Below are 18,823 nucleotides of genomic sequence, written 5' to 3'. Positions count from 1 at the left end.
AAGACTGAGCGCTCCTCTCCTCCTCCTCCTCACGAAATTCCGCAACTGACACCACCTCATCGCCGTGAGTGGAGATGCCGCGCTACCACAAAAAAAAAAGACACTTTATGACGACCGAGGGATCCCCGCCGTCGCTAAGTGATTTATTGGGGCCTTACGCCGCTGAACGCCGCCTTTCCCCTCCCGCCCTTCCAGCAGACGGGACCGATCTCCTCCAGTTGCCGGCAGGAGCGTAACACCGCCCCTCAGCTGTTGTGGCAACGGTTGCCTTGTAATGGCGGCGGCGGCGGCAGTTCCCGGCCTCTTCTCGCTGCTCGCCCTGATGATCCCATAACTTGAAAGCCGCGCCCAGCGCAAAAGGGGAGATTCGCATCCGCCTCTTTGGATTTGGCGGGCTTTCCGTGGTCTCCATGGAAGCCGACGCGCCAGTTCAAGTCCTTTCAAGGGAGGTGGGAATGAGAGAAGGAAAAAAAAAAAAGGGGGGGAAACAAAAGAGAGGGGAATTGTACACTCCCAAGTGACAGGAGTGGATAAATGCCGTTACCTCCTACCCGGCCCCATCTCACTTCCGGGTCTGTGGCAAGGCAACTTCCTTTTCAGCATCAGAAGGAACTGCCGGGGAAGGTGAAGCGAGGCTGTGGCCAGTTTTGCTGGGTTTCGCTGGAATGATGTAATCAGCCTGGTAACGGTTAAAGGGGGGGCCGGCACCCGAGGGCTGGTGCGGTGGGGAATAAGAGAACCTGCCCCGGGGAGCGGGACGGTGGAGAAAATCCTCATACGGAGTCGGTTCTGTTCAGCTAGCTCCCCAATGAAAGGGCTCTATTATCAGCGTCTGGGATAAGGCTCGTTATGAAGGCGGAGGGAGGGAGGATACACATACGCGTTTTTTTTTTTTCAGTACTAAGGCATTGCTGATTAGGCAGTTTGTACAACATTTGGCTTTGTAGATTGAGGTGCTAGCTCAAACCGTATTAGGAAAAAAAATGGGCATCTGGCTCCTTACATAAATAAAAAAAAATTGCACCAGAAAGTAGGTTATTGAAATCTTGGCAATGCAAATGACTTGCCTTTTTAAAGTACTATTCTGCTGTTCTGTTAAACTTCTCTTTATGGCTTGTAGAGAGGATTAGCATCCAGAATTAATGCTTAGGGAGGCGGGTGATTTGTGGAGAAAATTAGGTAGCAAATCAAAATTATGAAATCAACCCCAGAGCTTTACAGGCAACAAGGGATAGTATCTGAAATTCTTTACTTTTCAATAGACATGCATATGCTGTTTGCTAAATAAATAAATAAATCAATTTACTGTAAAATCAGCCCATTAACAAAAGCTATCAGTTCAGTTTTTATTTAAAAAGTAAGGCAATTAGGCTGCACAAATGCTGTAGAATGTAATCAAGTTTTATAATACTTATTATGATGCCTTTTCCTCTTTTCTATGTTGTTATAGAAAATGATTATAGACCTATGGAGATATTTCTATACAAATATCTTTCGATTTTGGCTAAAGTGGCTCTTAAGACTGGTAACTGGAAAATGTGAACTGCAGCGTATTTGCAATGGCACAAGGAAAAATGCAAAAAGAACACTACGAATAGGTAATAAATGTGTAAATATATTACTATGACAGTCTTTTATATTAGCCAATGCAGGCCAAAAGATGATCTGAAAACCTGTGTAATTTTCAAAACTTTTTGAAAGTCCTTCAGTAGCATTTAAATAATTGGTAATATTTGTAATAGCATGCTGAATATTTCATTTGCATGGTACAGAACCATTATGTATTAGCTTACCTTTACATTGGATCTTTTTTCCATATAGTTTGGAACAGTAATAGTTGGATTATTTATATATCTACAGGTGAAACTCAAAAAATTAGAATATCGTGCAAAAGTTCATTTATTTCAGTAATGCAACTTAAAAGGTGAAACTAATATACGAGATAGACTCATTACATGCAAAGCAAGATAGTTCAAGCTGTGATTTGTCATAATTGTGATGATTATGGTTTACAGCTTATGAAAACCCCAAATCCACAATCTCAGAAAATTAAAATATTACATGCAATCAATAAAACAAGGATTGCACATAGAACAATATCGGACCTCTGAAAAGTATAAGCATGCATATGTACTCAGTACTTGGTTTGGGCCCCTTTTGCAGCAATTACTGCCTCAATGCGGCGTGGCATGGAAGCTATCAGCCTGTGGCACTGCTGAGGTGTTATGGAAGACCAGGATGCTTCAATAGCGGCCTTCAGCTCTTCTGCATTGTTCTTGTTGTGGCCCAACAGCGGCCGGCTGAGCTGTTGCTGGAATCTGACAGCGATGAACACTATGGGACTGCCCTGGAGGCTGAGGAAGACTCTGGGAGGTATTCGGAGTTAGAGCAGGGACTAGAGAGTCCTGTTGGCCACCAGATGGCGTCTGAGTCAGGGAGCAGTGAGGAAGAACAGGGAGGCTGTCCCTGATGTAGGTATTTGTAGGGCTGAGAGGAGGAGGAGGGAGCAGCTTTGGAAAAAGGCTCACAGAAGGAACTAGGAAACAGGTGGCTACTGATTGGCCCCTTCTGGAGAGCTTATAGGTGGGACGACGGGGGGAGAATTTTGCAGGAAACAACAGTTTACTAATCCAGGTGTAGTGGAAGATTGGGAGAATTTCGTGAGTTCAAGCCTTGTTTTCATAGAGATAATTTTCTGGGCTCCTAGCCAAGGAGTTGCTTATTTCCCTCCTTAGTTGTGGCAGACAGCCAAGTCTGTGTCAGTATATTTTCGAGGCATGGGACAGAACAGGTCTCATGTCTCTCATCTTTCTCTTGGCAATGCCCCATAGATTCTCTATGGGGTTCAGGTCAGGTGAGTTTGCTGGCCAATCAAGCACAGTAATCCCATGGTCATTGAGCCAGGTTTTGGTGCTTTTGGCAGTGTGGGCAGGTGCCAAGTCCTGCTGGAAAATGAAGTCAACATCCCCATAAAGCTCGTCTGAGGAAAGAAGCATGAAGTGCTCCAAAATCTCCTGGTAGACAGCTGTGTTGACCCTGGACTTAATGAAGCACAGTGGACCAACACCAGCAGATGACATGGCTCCCCAAATCAACACAGACTGTGGAAACTTCACACTGGACTTCAAGCATCTTCCAGTGTGCGCCTCTCCATTCTTCTTCCATACTCTGGGTCCTTGGTTTCCAAATGAGATGCAAAAGTTGCTCTCATCAGAAAAGAGGACTTTGGACCACTGAGCAACAGACCAGGTCTGTTTTTCTTTAGCCCAGGTAAGACACTTCTGACGTTGTTGTTTGTTCAGGAGCGGCTTGACAAGAGGAATACGACATTTGAAGCCCATGTCCAGGATCCGTCTGTGTGTGGTGGCTTTTGATGCACTGACTCCAGCCTCAGTCAACTCCTTGTGAAAGTCCCCATCACTTTTGAATGGCCTTTTCCTGACAATTCTCTCCAGGCTGCGGTCATCCCTGCTGCTTGTGCACCTTTTTCTTCCACACGTTTTCCTTCCACATAACTTTCTATTAATGTGCTTTGATACAGCACTTTGGCAACATCCAACTTCTTTTGTGATTACTTTTTGAGGCTTTCCCTCCTTATGGAGGGTGTCAATGATGGTTTTCTGCACAACTGTCAGGTCAGCAGTCTTTCCCATGATTGTGATTCCTACTGAACCAGACTGAGAGACCATTTAAAGGCTCAGGAACCCTTTGCAGGTGTTATGGCTTAATTAGCTGATTAGAGTGGGACACTTTGAGCCTAGAATATTGCACCTTTTCACAATATTCTAGTTTTCTGAGATTGGGCTTTTCATGAGCTGTAAGCCAAAATCATCACAATTATGACAAATCAGGGCTTGAACTATCTTGCTTTACATGTAATGAGTCTTATTTCATATATTAGTTTCACCTTTTTTAAGTTGCATTGCTGAAATAAATGAACTTTTACACAATATTCAAATTTTTCGAGTTTCCCCTGTATTTACATTTCCTATTTCTAAACTGCCCATTTCCCTCAAAGGGGTGCTACACAAATGGCTAAGGGGTTTATCCTTCTATGTTTTTTTTCGTTAGACTCTTTCCCCCTAACTTTTATCTCGCCTTAGTTTTCTGAATTTGGAACTATTATTCCCATTTCTCATTTTGTTTAATTTGAGTTATTTCTTTTTAAGTTCTAGTTTCTGCTTTTCATAGGCTTACATTAGTGCTTTCATTGCTTTTCTAGGGCTTCCACTTCCTTCCCATTTTTTGCATCTCATTAGCTCTATTGCTGATAGCCCAGTTTATTATCATATAATGCTAAAACATTCCATACTGGTAACATGGGCATGTACAAAACTCAAGTAATGAGTAAAGGTGACTCTCACACTATGACAATTGTTGTTACAATTTATTTTGGTACGTTATGCAAACTGATCACTGCTAGTTGCTTCCAGAACAAACAACAGTTCATGGTTCAAAAGGCATAACAATAAACAATAAGCAAACCTGTAGTTTGCTTATCATATTTCCTGAGTATTCATTAACTTTTTGTTTTTGCTGAGTTATAAAAATATTCACAAGGCTAGTTAGTACCAGAATAATGTTCACTAATTTAGTGTTTTTAAACATAAGAAATGATATTTGGGATTTCATGAAGAGTTTTAATAAATATAACACTTATCATTGCAGAATATTCACTGGAATCATCAAAGCATAAGGTAGGATATACGTTCTGTGTACAGTGCTTTTTGCCCTCTTTTTCTTATGAGAAAAGAACCATTAAAATTGGTTTTTAACTTGCATTTCAAAATCAATTTCCAACATATGTAATGTCTAAAATACTGCTTTAGCAATAGAGTACATCCTCGTCCTTCAAAACATTGCATTTTGCAATATTTATTCATTTGAAAATTGGAGTCAAAGGTTTTGCCATGTTGTTTCCAGTCTACCTCCCTGGAAGGGGTTTTCTGCAATAAGTGTGCCTTTCTAATCTCAAGTCACTTTACTTTCTATGCTTGTAAGGATCTAGACACCAGATACTGAAGTTAAATTTTCTTTTCTTTCCATTTCACGCAAAAAGGCTAAGTTGTTTCCCGGTAGAGATGAAGTTAGACAAAGTTTTTTCTCCAATCAAAGCAGTTGATTTTGCCATCTCTGCCAACTCCATTAGTTTCACCATCCATTCTTCCATTGTAGGTACTTGTGAGTGTTTCCGTTGCTGTACTTAAAGAAGCCTTGCCGCTGTTATCATATGTAAAAACTAAATTCTATTTTTATTTGCCTCCATTAAACCTAAAGAAAATCCCTTCGCTTCATTTGTACATACATTCAATGTTAAAATTCTCTGAATTAGAATACATATTTGATTCCAATAATTCTTAGCTCTCTTACATGTCCACCAGAGTAACTTCCGGTTGGTGCTTAACTGTAAAATTGTCAAAGAACATTGTGTCAAATTACATTGGAAATGTAAATAATTGGAAGGTACTTTTTAGCAACCTCTGATGTTTTTCATTCCAATTGAAAAACTGTATAGATTATTATTGTTACATTATCTCATTCAAAGAAGCTTATTTGGTAATTTTGACCTAGTCACTCATACTTAGTTTAGCCTATGTCACAAAGTAGAACAAGAAAAAAGGCAAAAGAGCAGGGAACATATTATCTGGCTATTTCAATCCAAGATTAAAAGGAAGATTAACAAAGATATACTCCAAACCTTTTGCAAATTGATAAAATTGATAGTGAATGACCAATAAAAATGTAAGTCAAGTAAAAGCACTTTCACTATTGAAAGGCATGCTGTGTCTCCTTATGGAAAAGCAAAAATTATTCAAAACCACTACATAAATTAAAAGAAAGAAAAAGAATCCAGCAGGGGCTTAAAATAAATAGGCTTTTAACCAATCAGTCAACTTTTAAAGATAAAAAGCAAGGTAACACAGAGGATTCAAAAAGTGAAGTTAAAACCCAAACATGCTTAAGAAAATGAACTGTCAAGAGAAAGATATATGCCCAGTGGCTTTCCAATTGCTTCCAAAGGGAACTGGAATCTTTGGCTCCCCTTACCAGGAGGGTCCATGTTTGTCCAAAAGCCATCATGGGTCATTCTTAAGTGCTCTCATATAAATTCAGGAAGCAGCCCTGCCAAAGAATCAGCTTTGGCAACAAAATTGGCGATTGTCATCAGGAAAAAGAAAAATTCCTACTGTTCAGGAGGAGAAGGCGTCCCAAGGTAGACTTTTATACAAGCTGAACACGTGCTTCAGACTAAAAGATGGGTGTACTATTTAAAAACCTGCTTTTGTTTGGAGTGTTTGTTTTATACACAGATTAATTTATGCACACATTTATGGTCAAAATTTCCAATTGAACCAGTACTTAAAATTCATGACCATTATAATCTACGGAAACCTTAACTGATGATATTCAGATATTTTCTGAGACTTTAAATGCAACTTACCAATGTTATATATTATTGTTTAATTTTAATTTAATTTTCTACTTTGTTCTGTTTAGTCCTTGCAATATGCTTTGAACACTACTGAAGATGAAGTGGAAAAATGTGTTGCATGCATAATAGAAGAAAAGAAAATTAAAGTACAGAAAGATATAGGGTACGTCTGTTACATGGTATTTATAAAATCAAAGTTATATATTTCACTTCTGACGTAGAATATTTGGTTTTGTTAGTTCTATTTGTTTTGCAGTTGAACATTATTTCACATTGCATCACATGTTACTTGGACCTCTCTGAATTTTCCATTTATTTTAGATTTGCTTCAAAGCTACAATCATCTTTGCTCCAAATATCAGGCTACAAGAAACTCTGTTTGGCAGTGGAAGAGCTCAAAAAACAAGCATATAATTCAGACAATAAAGAACATGAAGAGCAATTAATGGAGGTGAATGTTTTAGTACTTCTGTATTATATAATTAAGCAATTTAAATTTGAAACATAAAAATTATAGAATAAAATGAAATAATGATATATAAGATTTATTGTAAATCCCAACATTTCTTGTTAGTAATGACAACATAGAAAGAATTAATAAAGAGGGGAAAGATATATGGGTACAGTATATTCTAGAGTTATTAACACACACTATCATTTAATAAAATTGATTTACCAACTTGTCTAGAACAAACAAAAAGTACTTAACATAATTAGATATTGGACTATGTAACCATATATATATATGGGGTTCTGGTGTAAGGGCATTTTTAAATATCAAATAATTGAATAGAAGCCAGCTTCTCACAATGAAGTCAGTGGGTGTAATGGAATGTATGAATGACCTTGGAGAAACTGATGAGAAGCTGCCTAGGGAATGATTAGACAGGAAAGGAAGAAGCCAGCAGAGAATGGAATTTAGGAAGGATCCACTCTAATGGACCAGACGGGTAAAAGTGAAGCTTGTTTCTTCCGTTTTGCAAAATTCTGTTAATGTAACTTTACAGTCAAGTAGAACTAGTTCATCTTGCCTGTTTCCTATCTGGTTTACTTGGGACAGATGACAGTGGGAAAGCTGGCAGGAAATTTCAAGTCCCAGCGGTTTTTTTATTACATTTTATAAAACAATTGATTTGTGAACAAAAAAATACATGGGTGGAAGTTTGTCATAGCAGGAACAAAAATACATGTCTGATAAAATATTACCTTTACTATAGATAGTCCTCGACTTACCACAGTTGGGACTAAGCAATGCAGTCATAAAGCAAGATATTATGCGGCTACATTGCTTAGTAACCATAGTCCCAACAAACCTCATTGCATTATTAAACAAATTCCTCCAATGTTAATTGAGGACCCACCCCAGTCAAAGCCATTCTAAGTGGCTGGTTTTGTGCTTAAAAATCCCTTGTCCCAGTCCTTGGGTGATGTAAGAAGTGGTTTTGCCCAATGTGAAAGCACCTGAAATTTTCTCAGCTTCCCCTACATGTGCCTCCATGTGCTCCTCAGCTCATCCTCAGCTCTTTCCCATTGGGTGAAACAGCTTTTAAAACAATAAAATATTGTTTTATTTATGGTCTGTACACCGCCCCGAGTCCCTTTGGGGAGAGGGGGCGGTCTATAAATTTAATAAAATTAAATTAATTTCTGTTTTGCAACAATGGCAGACTGGGCGTGCTATGTCCAGTGGGAGGAATATGTTTAAATGTATCATTGTACAATCAGAACCAACAGGATCCAATTATTGAGGTAAAAAGCTTTTTACATTCCAGCCTGCAAGGTTCTTGCGAATTGTTAACATTACACATAAAAATGAAAAATAAGACAAATTAAAATACAAGAAAACTGATGCTACATAGGAAGTACAACATTACGAAGTCCTTGTTAGTTCCCCAAAGCCCATGTGGTATGTCTCTCAGTTCTCAGCATCGTTGTAAGATGGATAATGTATAAATTAGTAAAGTAAATAAATATGTGAGCCACGTTTTATGGTAAATGAGAAAATGGTACAGGTACAACAGTTGATTTGTAGGTATGGCAGGCTACTACTATAAGTAGACCTTATGGTAATGTTTCTATGATTGTTTTGTGTGTGTACTTAAATGATACAATTTTGCTTTTTAAAGTAGACATTGCATCAATTTATTTGATACGAGTTAAAATTACTTAAAATGATCTTAGAAGTATAATTAATAGAAGCATATTTGTGCAGCTCTGGAATTTGTTAATGCCCCATGAAAAACTGAAGGCCAGAATCACAAAGCAGTGGTGTGATATTGGTTTCCAAGGTGATGATCCTAAAACAGACTTCAGAGGAATGGGAATGCTAGGATTAACTAATCTTCTGTAAGTATAAAATATATAAGCATGCTTTTCCATGATTTAAAGTTCTGTGGATTACATTGGCTATGTATTTATTGCTGTTAATGGAAGACATATTATTGACTATTTGTTGTTCAAATCAGATATGGTAACTTGTCTTCAAGGTAATGCGAATGTAAACATTTTAATTCAGTTTAATACACTGCAGAGCAGTTAACTGCAGTGCAATGATTATGAACAATATTTTTGTGTCTCTTTCAGATATTTTAGTAAACATTATCCTCATGAAGCTCGTCGAATCCTTATTCGTTCAAATCATCCAAAACTTGGGTAAGTGGCATCTCAGTTACTTGTTTTTTTAAAGATGAAGGAAAACCAAGCTTGCATGTAATAATTATTTCATTTGTCAAGCATTAATTTCAAGCCACAGCTACTATCTGTATTAAAATATGTGTGTGTGTGTGTGTGTATTTGTAAAAGTAAGTCAGTAATTTGTACAGTAGACATGGTTTTCTTTTGATATGCTTTAACAAAGGTGTATTGTACTAGGCCATGTGTCCTACTCAGCAACCTGGCCACTGCATTCTGATCCATCTTGAACTTTCAAACCAACTAAAGGATGGGCTCCACTTAGTTTGCATTAGCAGTGTTCTAAATGTAAGGTTATCAATGCTTGAACCACTATAGAGAGACCGTTTCTGCCCAGGGAAGGAGATACGGATAATCCTCAATTTATGATTATAACTGATTCTGGAATTACCCAATTTATGACATTTTTGCAGTGGTTGCTAAAGAAATGCCATAGTCATTAAACAAACTAATTGTTAAGTGAATGCCATAGTTGTTAAGGGAAAGCCCACGGGGTCATTAAGCAAACCGGTTTCCTCAACGGGAATTTTTTGCTGGAAACCAGAGGTAAATAACAGAAACTGATTTTTTAAAAAACCAGTGAAAATTGTGGTGACATTAGCAATAGGAAGCCCTAGCACAGAGATCACTTAGATTGCTGAGGATAAGGATGACTAGCAACACCCCCAGATAATATAGAAAGGTGATGGAGATGGTTTCATTCTATTAAGACGACAACATTTATTTAGTTATTTGTTTATTTATTTATTGCAGATACTCCTATGCAATTGTTGGGATCAATTTGACAGAGATGGCTTACAGTTTGTTAATAAAAGGACTTTTAAAAAGCCACTTTTACAACTTGGTTCCTGGTGCTCCTCAGCTGAACGATTTCCATCAATTTTACTGTGAGTATCTATAAGTGTCCTTTACAGATATGGCTGACGTATATTTTGGGAGGATGCTGTTCTACAATCTACTTAGTAATTAGTAGTTTTTATTATATTAAGTACCATTCGGTTTAAATTGTTATAGAAATATTTGGAAAAAGTGTAACACTTTTGTTGCAAAGTTTATTGCAAACTAAGTCAGATTTCTACCTTGATACAACCAGATGTCTCTCAGCTACCAACCTGGTTTAACACACCAAACAAGAAATAATAATAAAGATAAGGAGCAACATTAAAAAATATGAAAAAACTCATTAGTCATGCCGATGACATGACCATGGAGACATCTTCGGACAGTGCTGGCTCTTCGGCTTTGAAACGGAGATGAGCACCACCCCCTATTATCGGGAATGACAAGCACATATGTGCAAGGGGAACCTTTAGTTTTATAGTATGCCACATCAATAGTATTGTGTGCAGTACTAGTTACCACATCTGAAAAGTGGCAATACAAAACTGGAAAAAGTGCAGAAGAAACTAATCAAAAATATTTAGCAGATCAAATATCTTCCATTAAGAAAGACATTTTAGGACTCTTTAGCTTGGGGAGTGGGGAGTAACCAGGGAGAAGATGATCAAGAGTGACATAGTGAAATTGAACAACTTTATCTCTGAAAATTGGATGGGTATAATCCATTGATTTCCTGATTTTGAACAGGCAAAATATAGCATTTCTTCACCCCCCCACAGAAGTAATTTGTGGAATTAATTATCATAGGCTTTGTTGGTAATATGTTTAGTTTTAAACGTCTTTTTAGATAAATTAATACAAGACAGGTCTGTCAAGGACAGTTGATCCTGAGACTCAATTCTTTCCAGTCGTGACAGGCCTTGACTTGATTCAGCAAAGCTATTCAAATGTACTTAAGTAATTAGTTTTAATAATGGACAAAATATTTTACTTATTTCTAATATTATATTCTCACAACAAGTGTTTGATTTTGTTTTTGGTTTTCACAGGTTATTTGACTTACGAATTTGACAACTTTTGGTTTGAAGAGAAACCGGAGAGTATTATGTACTTCAATCAGTATAGAGAAAAGTTTCATGACAAAATCAAAAGACAACTCCTGGATTATGATGTGGTCCTTGCCTTAAAAACTGAAAACTAGAAATGTGTGATTCTTTGAGTTCTGTACATAAATATTATGCACTTGTTCGAAACTCTGGTATTCAACCAAAAACTCCGTTTATTGCTCAAAGGTTTATACATCCGTTATTATTTTTATAGAAAATATGCTTGGACAATCAATACTTAATTAAGACTGAACATTGTACTCTAAAGATATTTTTTTTAATATAAAGATCCTCATTGGATCATAGGACCTCACATTTTTTCTACACTTAGTAGAAGGTGTAAAATAATTGTTGAACTTTATCATGTTGCTCAATAATAGCTTCATATACAAATTTGTTGTTTGATTTACAGAAAAAGATGTTATGATACTCCATTAATGGAAAATTTGTTCTAGATTTTTTATATTGTATATCTTGTTCTTTTGAAATATGGAAGATGTAGTGCTCTATTATGATTTGGAAAAGAATATATACATCAATAAGTAATATGTTACTTGAATGAATGAAAGCTGTCTTTATTGTCATTTAGTCATATTCATAAACTGTTTTATCTCCATTTGGATGTGTATAGATAGAAACTAGCAGATTAACGTTTCATTTTAAAAGAAATTATACACTGCCATAAAAAATAAAAATAAATAAATTTTGCCTGTATTGTACTACAGTTGCTATCAAATATCGATCTCTGTCCTCCCTCCCTCAGTTTTTTCAATTAACAACATTTAGGAGGTATATAAATTAGAGTATTAGAACTTAAAGTATTTAATAGAAGATAATCAATAATTAGTACATTCTTTTTACTATACCTGTATCACTTATTGAGGACTACATATTGGATATAATTCTCAGACAATCAAAGGAATAGAATTGTACTCATGTTGAAAATCTATAAAGACTTTTTTTCTCTCCTAAAATTTGTATTTAGCCTTGTTGACATTTGAGAGATGGACAGAATGATCAAGGTTGTTAAAGTGCCTTTTACTTAAAGCGATTGAGTATCATCCCTGGAGCTGGAATTTACTGATTTCTAGATAACTTCTAGGATGTGCCTATTATAACACTTAATACTGGAATTGGGCATATTTAATATTGCTGACTAGGATAAAAAAAGTATGTGCAAATTACATCACCAATCCAGAAAAAGTGAATAAAAGTATTTGAAGAATATTTTAAGAAAATACAATTGTGTATGAAAACTTGGGCAGAATTTATTATGGATTGGACTCTGACAAAGAAATAGAGGATTTATTTTTAGTGTTTACAGTTATCTAGCAAATACTCATTTTATCTCAAAAATTGCTGAAAGAAAATATTAGATACTGTGTAAAATGCATGCTGGACATTAAAAATAGTCTGCACTGTCCTACAGAGTTCTCATTTTATATAATAGATTAACGTTTCATTTTAAATTATTATAAATCAGGGATTCCTCTTGTGAAACAGAATTAAAAATCTCATGGTTGTATGAGAATACTGTTCATGGCATATGGTGGGATTGAATGCATTATTGATTAAAATGTTTTTTTAACTATAAGATAATTTTTCATAATATAAAGATTACGTTTCTTGTAAAGTGCATCAAAACATTGGAATCCAAAAATTCTAAGTCAATTTACCCAAAATTCAGAGTACAGTAGATCTTCAGACTGATAATTTGCAATATATTAGCAGCCATGCTATCCTAATTATTTTATTAGCCTGTTTTTGATTGGAATTATACTACAGTTGTGGATTACACACAGTCTCTATAAGAGCCTTCACAAGCTTATTTGCTGGTTTTATAGGCTTATCTTTCTCCAATGGTTAAAAGTGCCATCAACTTCCTTAGCCTAGTAATAATAAGGGGGATCCAATACTATTTACCGTATTTTTCGGAGTATAAGATGCCCCAGGATTTTGAAGAGGCAAATTTAAAAAAAAAAGGTTTTGCACTCTGCAGACCTCCCAAAAACAGCCTGTTTTTCATGAAAATGGGCCCGTTTTTTTGTCCAAAAAAGGACAAGCTTAGCCTTTAGGAGGCTTATAGTGTGCTGCTGGGGGGTGAAAACGAGCAAAAAATAGCCAATTTTTTCACTCATTTCTGCCCTCCCCAGCCCCCAGGAGCATTCTGGAAGCCTTCTAAAGAGTATGCACGGCCAGTTTGGTGAAGGGGCAGGGTTTCACGAGGCAAAAAATGCTGTATTCAATGTATAAGACACACCCAGATTTTCACCCTTTTTTCTGAGGGAAAAAGGTGTGTCTTATACTCTGAAAAATATGGTACTATTTAGTGGAAAATATCACATTTTCTAAGCTAGATATTATAAAATACTGAATGCTGAAAGGGCCATTGTGATCTCCCAAACAAAGTTTATTTTTACATATAGGCATTCAGAGTGACTGTCTCGTAGTCACTATCAATTCAAGGGGAAAAGCAAAGTTTGTCCCTGATCTTTTGCAATGTTTGGGCAACTGCAGAAACATTGCTATAGTTTTAACTATATGAATTAGTGCCTACTTTTGTGTGAAGGGCTGCAACCAGTTACAAGTAGTTCTTGACTTCACCACCACAATTGGGACTGTAACTTCCATCGCAGTGATACAGTCATTAAATGGGTTGCACCTAATTTTATCAAATCTCATGGCCATTAAGCAACTCCAGCTTCTCTCATTGGCCATGCTTGTTGGAAGCCGCCTTGAAAAGTCACACAGGGCAATTATGTTTCTCTGGGATACTGCAATTGTCATAAATACATGCCCATTTACATGCCGATTGCCAAGTGCCCAAATCCTCATCACATGACCGTGGGGTCATAAGTACAGCAAGGATTGATTGTAGGTCACTTTTTACAGTGCAGTGGTAACTTTGAATGGTCCTTAAATAATTATAAGTTGAGGACTATCTATATGCTGTAACACCATCCTTATAAAACTTTAGAACAATATTTGTCTCCATTTGTAAGCCTGGGGACGTATAGAATTTTGACAACATGTGGCTGTTTTCAAAAAATGGCTGAATATGCTTTATGAATGTTTAAAAGCAAAACCTCAAAATTGGGACATTCCTTATGAGTGCTTGGAAACATTCATGTTCACTTCTTAAGATCCTCATATTAATGAATAATGTTTAATGAAATATAAAGAAAATGTTAAAATAGTTAAAGCAGAAACCAGTGTTTATCATTAGATTCATGATACAAAGAAGTGCTCATATTAAAAGGAAAAAAAGGTAATATTAAGTACAATTTGAAACAAGGCACAAACTTATACGCTGTTTCACCCAGTGTGATGTTTTTACAGCTACTAATAGTTATAATAGAGAATTTTCAGTAAACTGATTTGTATCAGTGGTATGCAAAGTCCATCTGATTGGAGCTTTCAAAAATGATTTTTGATGTAGCAGGATGTAGAGCAAGAAACATTGGTCTCTCTTTCAATGTCTCAGCATGGAAAGAAGCTAAACAACTATAACATTTCTGTTTGGATAGGACTGGAGTAAATTACAAGCAAAGACATTATGAGGGATTGAAGTATATATGGAGAGTGATCTATATGGAGTCAATATGGTGATTTTAAGCTTTTATAAAAAGTGAAACATGCCATTTTGATTTAAGAGAATGTGATGAAATTGGGGTAGTAATGATTGCAGCATTGGGTATGTACTTGTTAAATTTCAGGCAGATTTATTTTTCCTTCATTTTGCACAAAGCATTCTCATTACATATTTCTTAAAAGGCTATTCTCTAAATCCGTTTGGAATGATTGTCAGAGTTTGAACTATACTATGAGATTAACTTATTGCCTTTGCCAAAAAATAAACCAGGCAAGGTCAACTAATGCCAGAGGTGGGTTTCTGCCGGTTCGGCCCGGATCGGGTGAACTGGTAGTGGCAGCGGGAGGCTCCACCCACCCGCCCAGACGCTTCTACACATGCACAGAAGTGTCTCACACATGCGTGCATACACGAGCGAACCGGTAGTAAAATAAATTGAAACCCATCACAGACTAATGCATTTTACACATCATTGTTGTGTATATACTCAGGGTAGGACTAAGAGACAATGCAGTGGAGCAATGATAAAACTAAATCTCTTTCAATGCCCAAGTGGGTTGAAGTGGGCCTAAAGGAGAATTTGATATAAAATAAATTTATGTTGTGAAATTTGTGAGTAACTTGATCTCTGAAAATAATCAATAACATAAAAACATAGTAAAATTGCCCTAGAAAATTAGAAGAAAACATTAAATTGATTCCTCAAGTAAGAGATGAGCATTATAAAAATCAATGGCTGGTTTCAGCTCAGTAGTTGAAATGAGTTAACAAATAACCTGTAATTCAATAAACTACTAAAATTCCTATTTTCTTATTCTATCCTTTCTGCTTAACGCTATATGCTCACTAAAAAGGACCTAAACTACGTATGTATTAGAAACTGTGTTTTTAAAATTCTCAATACAATATTCTTGGAAGATAATTGCACCTTTGTGTAGTGGATCTTACAAGAGATTTGCGAACTTAGTGTATGTGCAGTATCATTCAGTGATACATCTCGGACTTCCCCCCTCCATTTTTCCTCAAATTATCTGCTGTAGAGGCTGTCACTGTCCGGTGCCAAATTTAAATTTCTAACTTAAAATTCTGTTGGAAAATAGATTAGCAGAATTGTTATCTAACATTCAGCTTTCCCGTCTGAAAAAACCACTGCAGACAGTTAAGTACTCTAAACAAGAATCAAATCAAATCAAGTTTTTAATTTTAAAAAGGATAATTACAATAATATACAATACATAAAGAGAAAAAAATGAGGTTTTTTTTGAAGACATCAAACAAAGTCCAAGTAGATAAAAATTACTCATACTCAATCACCTATGAATGTGTAAAAAGACTAGACACAATCCTGTCCTAACATGGGAATTGGGCCTATATTGAGAGTATTTGTGTAGGTTTACTTAAAGCATTATTTCTTCTCCTCCTTGAATAGACAGGTTGCAAAGAGCAGAACACATCTCTATTGGCATTCAGTCATTACTTGGGTATGTGTTTCTTGTACTGCATGTTCTCTACTACTGGGTTGTGTCCAACTAATGGTTCTGAAAAATAATCAAGAATTCAAAGTGCAGGTGCTCCATTTGTCATTCAACACATTCTGTTAATTATAAATAAAGTGACAATTTCATTCATTAAGATTTTCAAACATTTGATTACATTTTCTTGCAGCTATTTTACAGGTTACATTCTTGCTAATAACTGTTGTAATGAAGGATTATGCAATTCGGTTATGAATTTGTCATCTACAGTACACTAAGTTTATGATGTTTAGGATTAAAGTATCAATAAGATAGAATTATCTACAGAATTTTTAAAAAGTCTAATTTTTTTAAAAAAGGGGTACCATTAATTGTTTAGGTCAGGATGTTGACAGGTATCAAGAAAAATTCCTGGCAGTACCCCTGAAGAATGTCTTAAAAAGTATTAAAAAATAAAAACGCCTTAAAAAAAATTATATGGAGAGAAACCTGCCAAGTAAACTGCAGAATTTTCTTTTCAATCCTAAACAAGTTGACAGCATCCCTTTCTATTTCTTTCTTAACTTATTTTTGTACAAGCACAACAGCTGCAGTGCAGACATGGAGTTCCTGTCCATTTTCCCCTTAATTTAATTTGGAGGGAAACAACTCTGTATGCACAAAAGCTATACTAACACAGTGCTATTCTACCAAGTTTAAAAGGAAATATTATAAAGGAACTCTGCAGACACACTGCGGCATACTCTGTGCTTGCACTATTCTAAGTTATTCAGGTTCCTTCCTTATTCATAGATTTCAGATCTGTCTGAGAAACATACATACATAATGTTCATTAAATTAGAACTGAACAAATTTTCACTATTTATCCAGGGATAGCAAGACTAACAATACGTATACCAATGACAATGATTTCCCTTTGACTGATTCAGACAAGCATTTTAATGATATTTCCCATAACTGAAAAATAATAATAATTCAAAATAAAATAGATGTACTGTACATCCCAACATATTTACAAAAACAATAACTAATAAATTTTGTGGACCTGTGGAGGCTATAATAAATATTTCAAAAACCTAAAAGAATTTTTAAAAACCCTATGTGAAGTTTCCAAGAGTTGCCCTAATTAATTTATGAGCCCCAAGACAAGGTTAAAAAAAACCCCATTCATTTATTAGGACTAACATCTTGGCACGGACTTCTGTGTAGCTGAAACTAAATCCTACTTAATGGCGTCTGAACTTTACCCCTGTCTCCCCACCCCTCTGGCTGAGATCATCAATCACATTCTCCAACAGGACGTTATGACAGGGTTCTGGACATGCGCATTCACATCCCAGTACAGAAATATGAGACTTTTACTCTGGCCAAAAATATGCATGGCATTCCCCCCCCCTCTCAAGTTGTTAGTAGTCATGGAAACACTTTAGGCGTTGACACCCTACTTATCCAGTCCATTTAGCCCGACATAGTAGAGATTTCATAATCACTTGCTGATATCATGGGTTTTCCCGTCATCCTCACATTCTTAGCATTAGTAATCCTTGCCATCATACACACTGGTTTATCAAAATACCGCACAAGTGCTGGTTCAGTCAACAGGGAAGCCAAAAACTGCTCAAAGGTGATAGCCCAGTCTCTGTCAATGCTACTACTTCTTGGCAGAGAAGTTGGGTTGCTGCTTCGTACCAAAACAGTGTCTTCACTGATGTCTTCACAGTGCAGCTTCTCTTCCTCATGAGAACCTGCACTCAGGACAGAATATGAAGACATGGAGCTGTCATCTTTGGTATCATCATCAGAAATCAACATGGAAGAACCAGCTCCATTATCCCTAGGAGAAGAATCTTCCAGTTTAACGTCCTCCATCTGTGAACTGTCCCCACAAATATTCTCCTCTTCATCAAGAAAACCATTTTGAAAATGATCGTGTCGGTCAAGACGGCACTGCTGGCTCCCTTTCTTCTGAATCAGCACATTCTGAATGGTTCTGCTGGCGTTCTCAGCCTCTTTAATAGATTGGACACTAAACAGCTTACCAACTTCACCAATCTCTAGAAGCAAACTTGTCACAGCTGCAGTTGCATGATAAAGATCTTGCTCATTGGGGTCTTCACTGAACATGTTATACATGGTCTTACACAGTTCAATAAATTGTTCCTAGATGTAAAAGATAAATATAATGCTTTTTTGGTAAGCAGCTGTTTATCCTATTCTCCAACTATTAGATGGGGCTCCCAGCTGTTTTCCTTCCAACAGACGCTAGACAACACCTGTCTAGTTTCAATAATGACATCAAGAGTTCCAGTGACGTGCGGTGAGGTTTATGACTGGTGAGGCTGGTGACGTCATCAGGAAGGCGGGGAATGGGACCACGTGTGCTGGAGGCTGAGGCTTCCTCAGCCTCCAGCACACGTGATCCCATTCCCCGTAATCCGGGAGCGCCGACAACATTTCTGCCTCCGCAGCTCGCAGGCGCGGATGGACGGAGGTAGCCAGAGTGGCGCTGAGGCAGTCCGGCGGGGGAGTGACCAAGGATCAGGCTGCCTGACCCTCCATCACTTGCTCGCTCGCTCTTTCGTCCGCCCGGACCGCCTCGGCGTCACTCTGGCTACATCCGGGCGGCCGCGCCCAGGAGCTGCGGAGGCAGAAATGTTGTCGTGCTCCCGGATGACGAAGCCACGAA

The 18,823-nt window shown here is 37.0% G+C and overlaps 2 protein-coding genes across 8 annotated transcripts in view; one reads left to right on the top strand and one right to left on the bottom strand.

Annotated features, from left to right (window-relative positions):
• Positions 1–319: 319 nt before the first annotated feature.
• On the top strand, positions 320–12,554 carry ELMOD2 (ELMO domain containing 2). 6 transcript variants are annotated; one of them, XM_081959518.1, is made up of 9 exons: positions 320–449; positions 1,451–1,598; positions 4,669–4,697; positions 6,499–6,596; positions 6,755–6,884; positions 8,646–8,779; positions 9,017–9,085; positions 9,878–10,011; positions 11,014–12,552. In XM_081959518.1, the coding sequence occupies exons 1-9, from the start codon at positions 411–413 to the stop codon at positions 11,163–11,165; spliced, it is 933 nt and encodes a 310-aa protein (XP_081815644.1). In that variant the 5' UTR covers positions 320–410; the 3' UTR covers positions 11,166–12,552. The 6 variants fall into 6 exon arrangements, with proteins under 6 accessions (XP_081815644.1, XP_081815645.1, XP_081815648.1 ...); XM_081959519.1 differs by lacking the exon at positions 320–449 and adding an exon at positions 521–670 and having other exon boundaries at positions 11,014–12,549; XM_081959522.1 differs by lacking the exon at positions 320–449 and adding an exon at positions 540–624 and having other exon boundaries at positions 11,014–12,553.
• A 3,272-nt stretch (positions 12,555–15,826) lies between these two features.
• TBC1D9 (TBC1 domain family member 9) overlaps positions 15,827–18,823 on the bottom strand; it is a 55,192-nt gene continuing 52,195 nt past the window's right edge. For both annotated transcript variants that reach the window (XM_081959343.1, XM_081959344.1), the window contains exon 21: positions 15,827–18,297. In XM_081959343.1, the coding sequence (XP_081815469.1) occupies positions 17,596–18,297 (702 nt within the window). In that variant the 3' untranslated portion in view covers positions 15,827–17,595. The remainder of the gene's footprint in view (positions 18,298–18,823) is intronic.

The sequence above is a fragment of the Natrix helvetica genome, assembly GCF_964273705.1.
Source record: "Natrix helvetica genome assembly, chromosome: 7".
In the NCBI taxonomy this organism is placed as follows: Eukaryota; Metazoa; Chordata; class Lepidosauria; order Squamata; family Natricidae; genus Natrix; species Natrix helvetica.
Note: the sequence above shows the minus strand (reverse complement) of the source record. Positions and strands in the feature narration are given on the sequence as shown.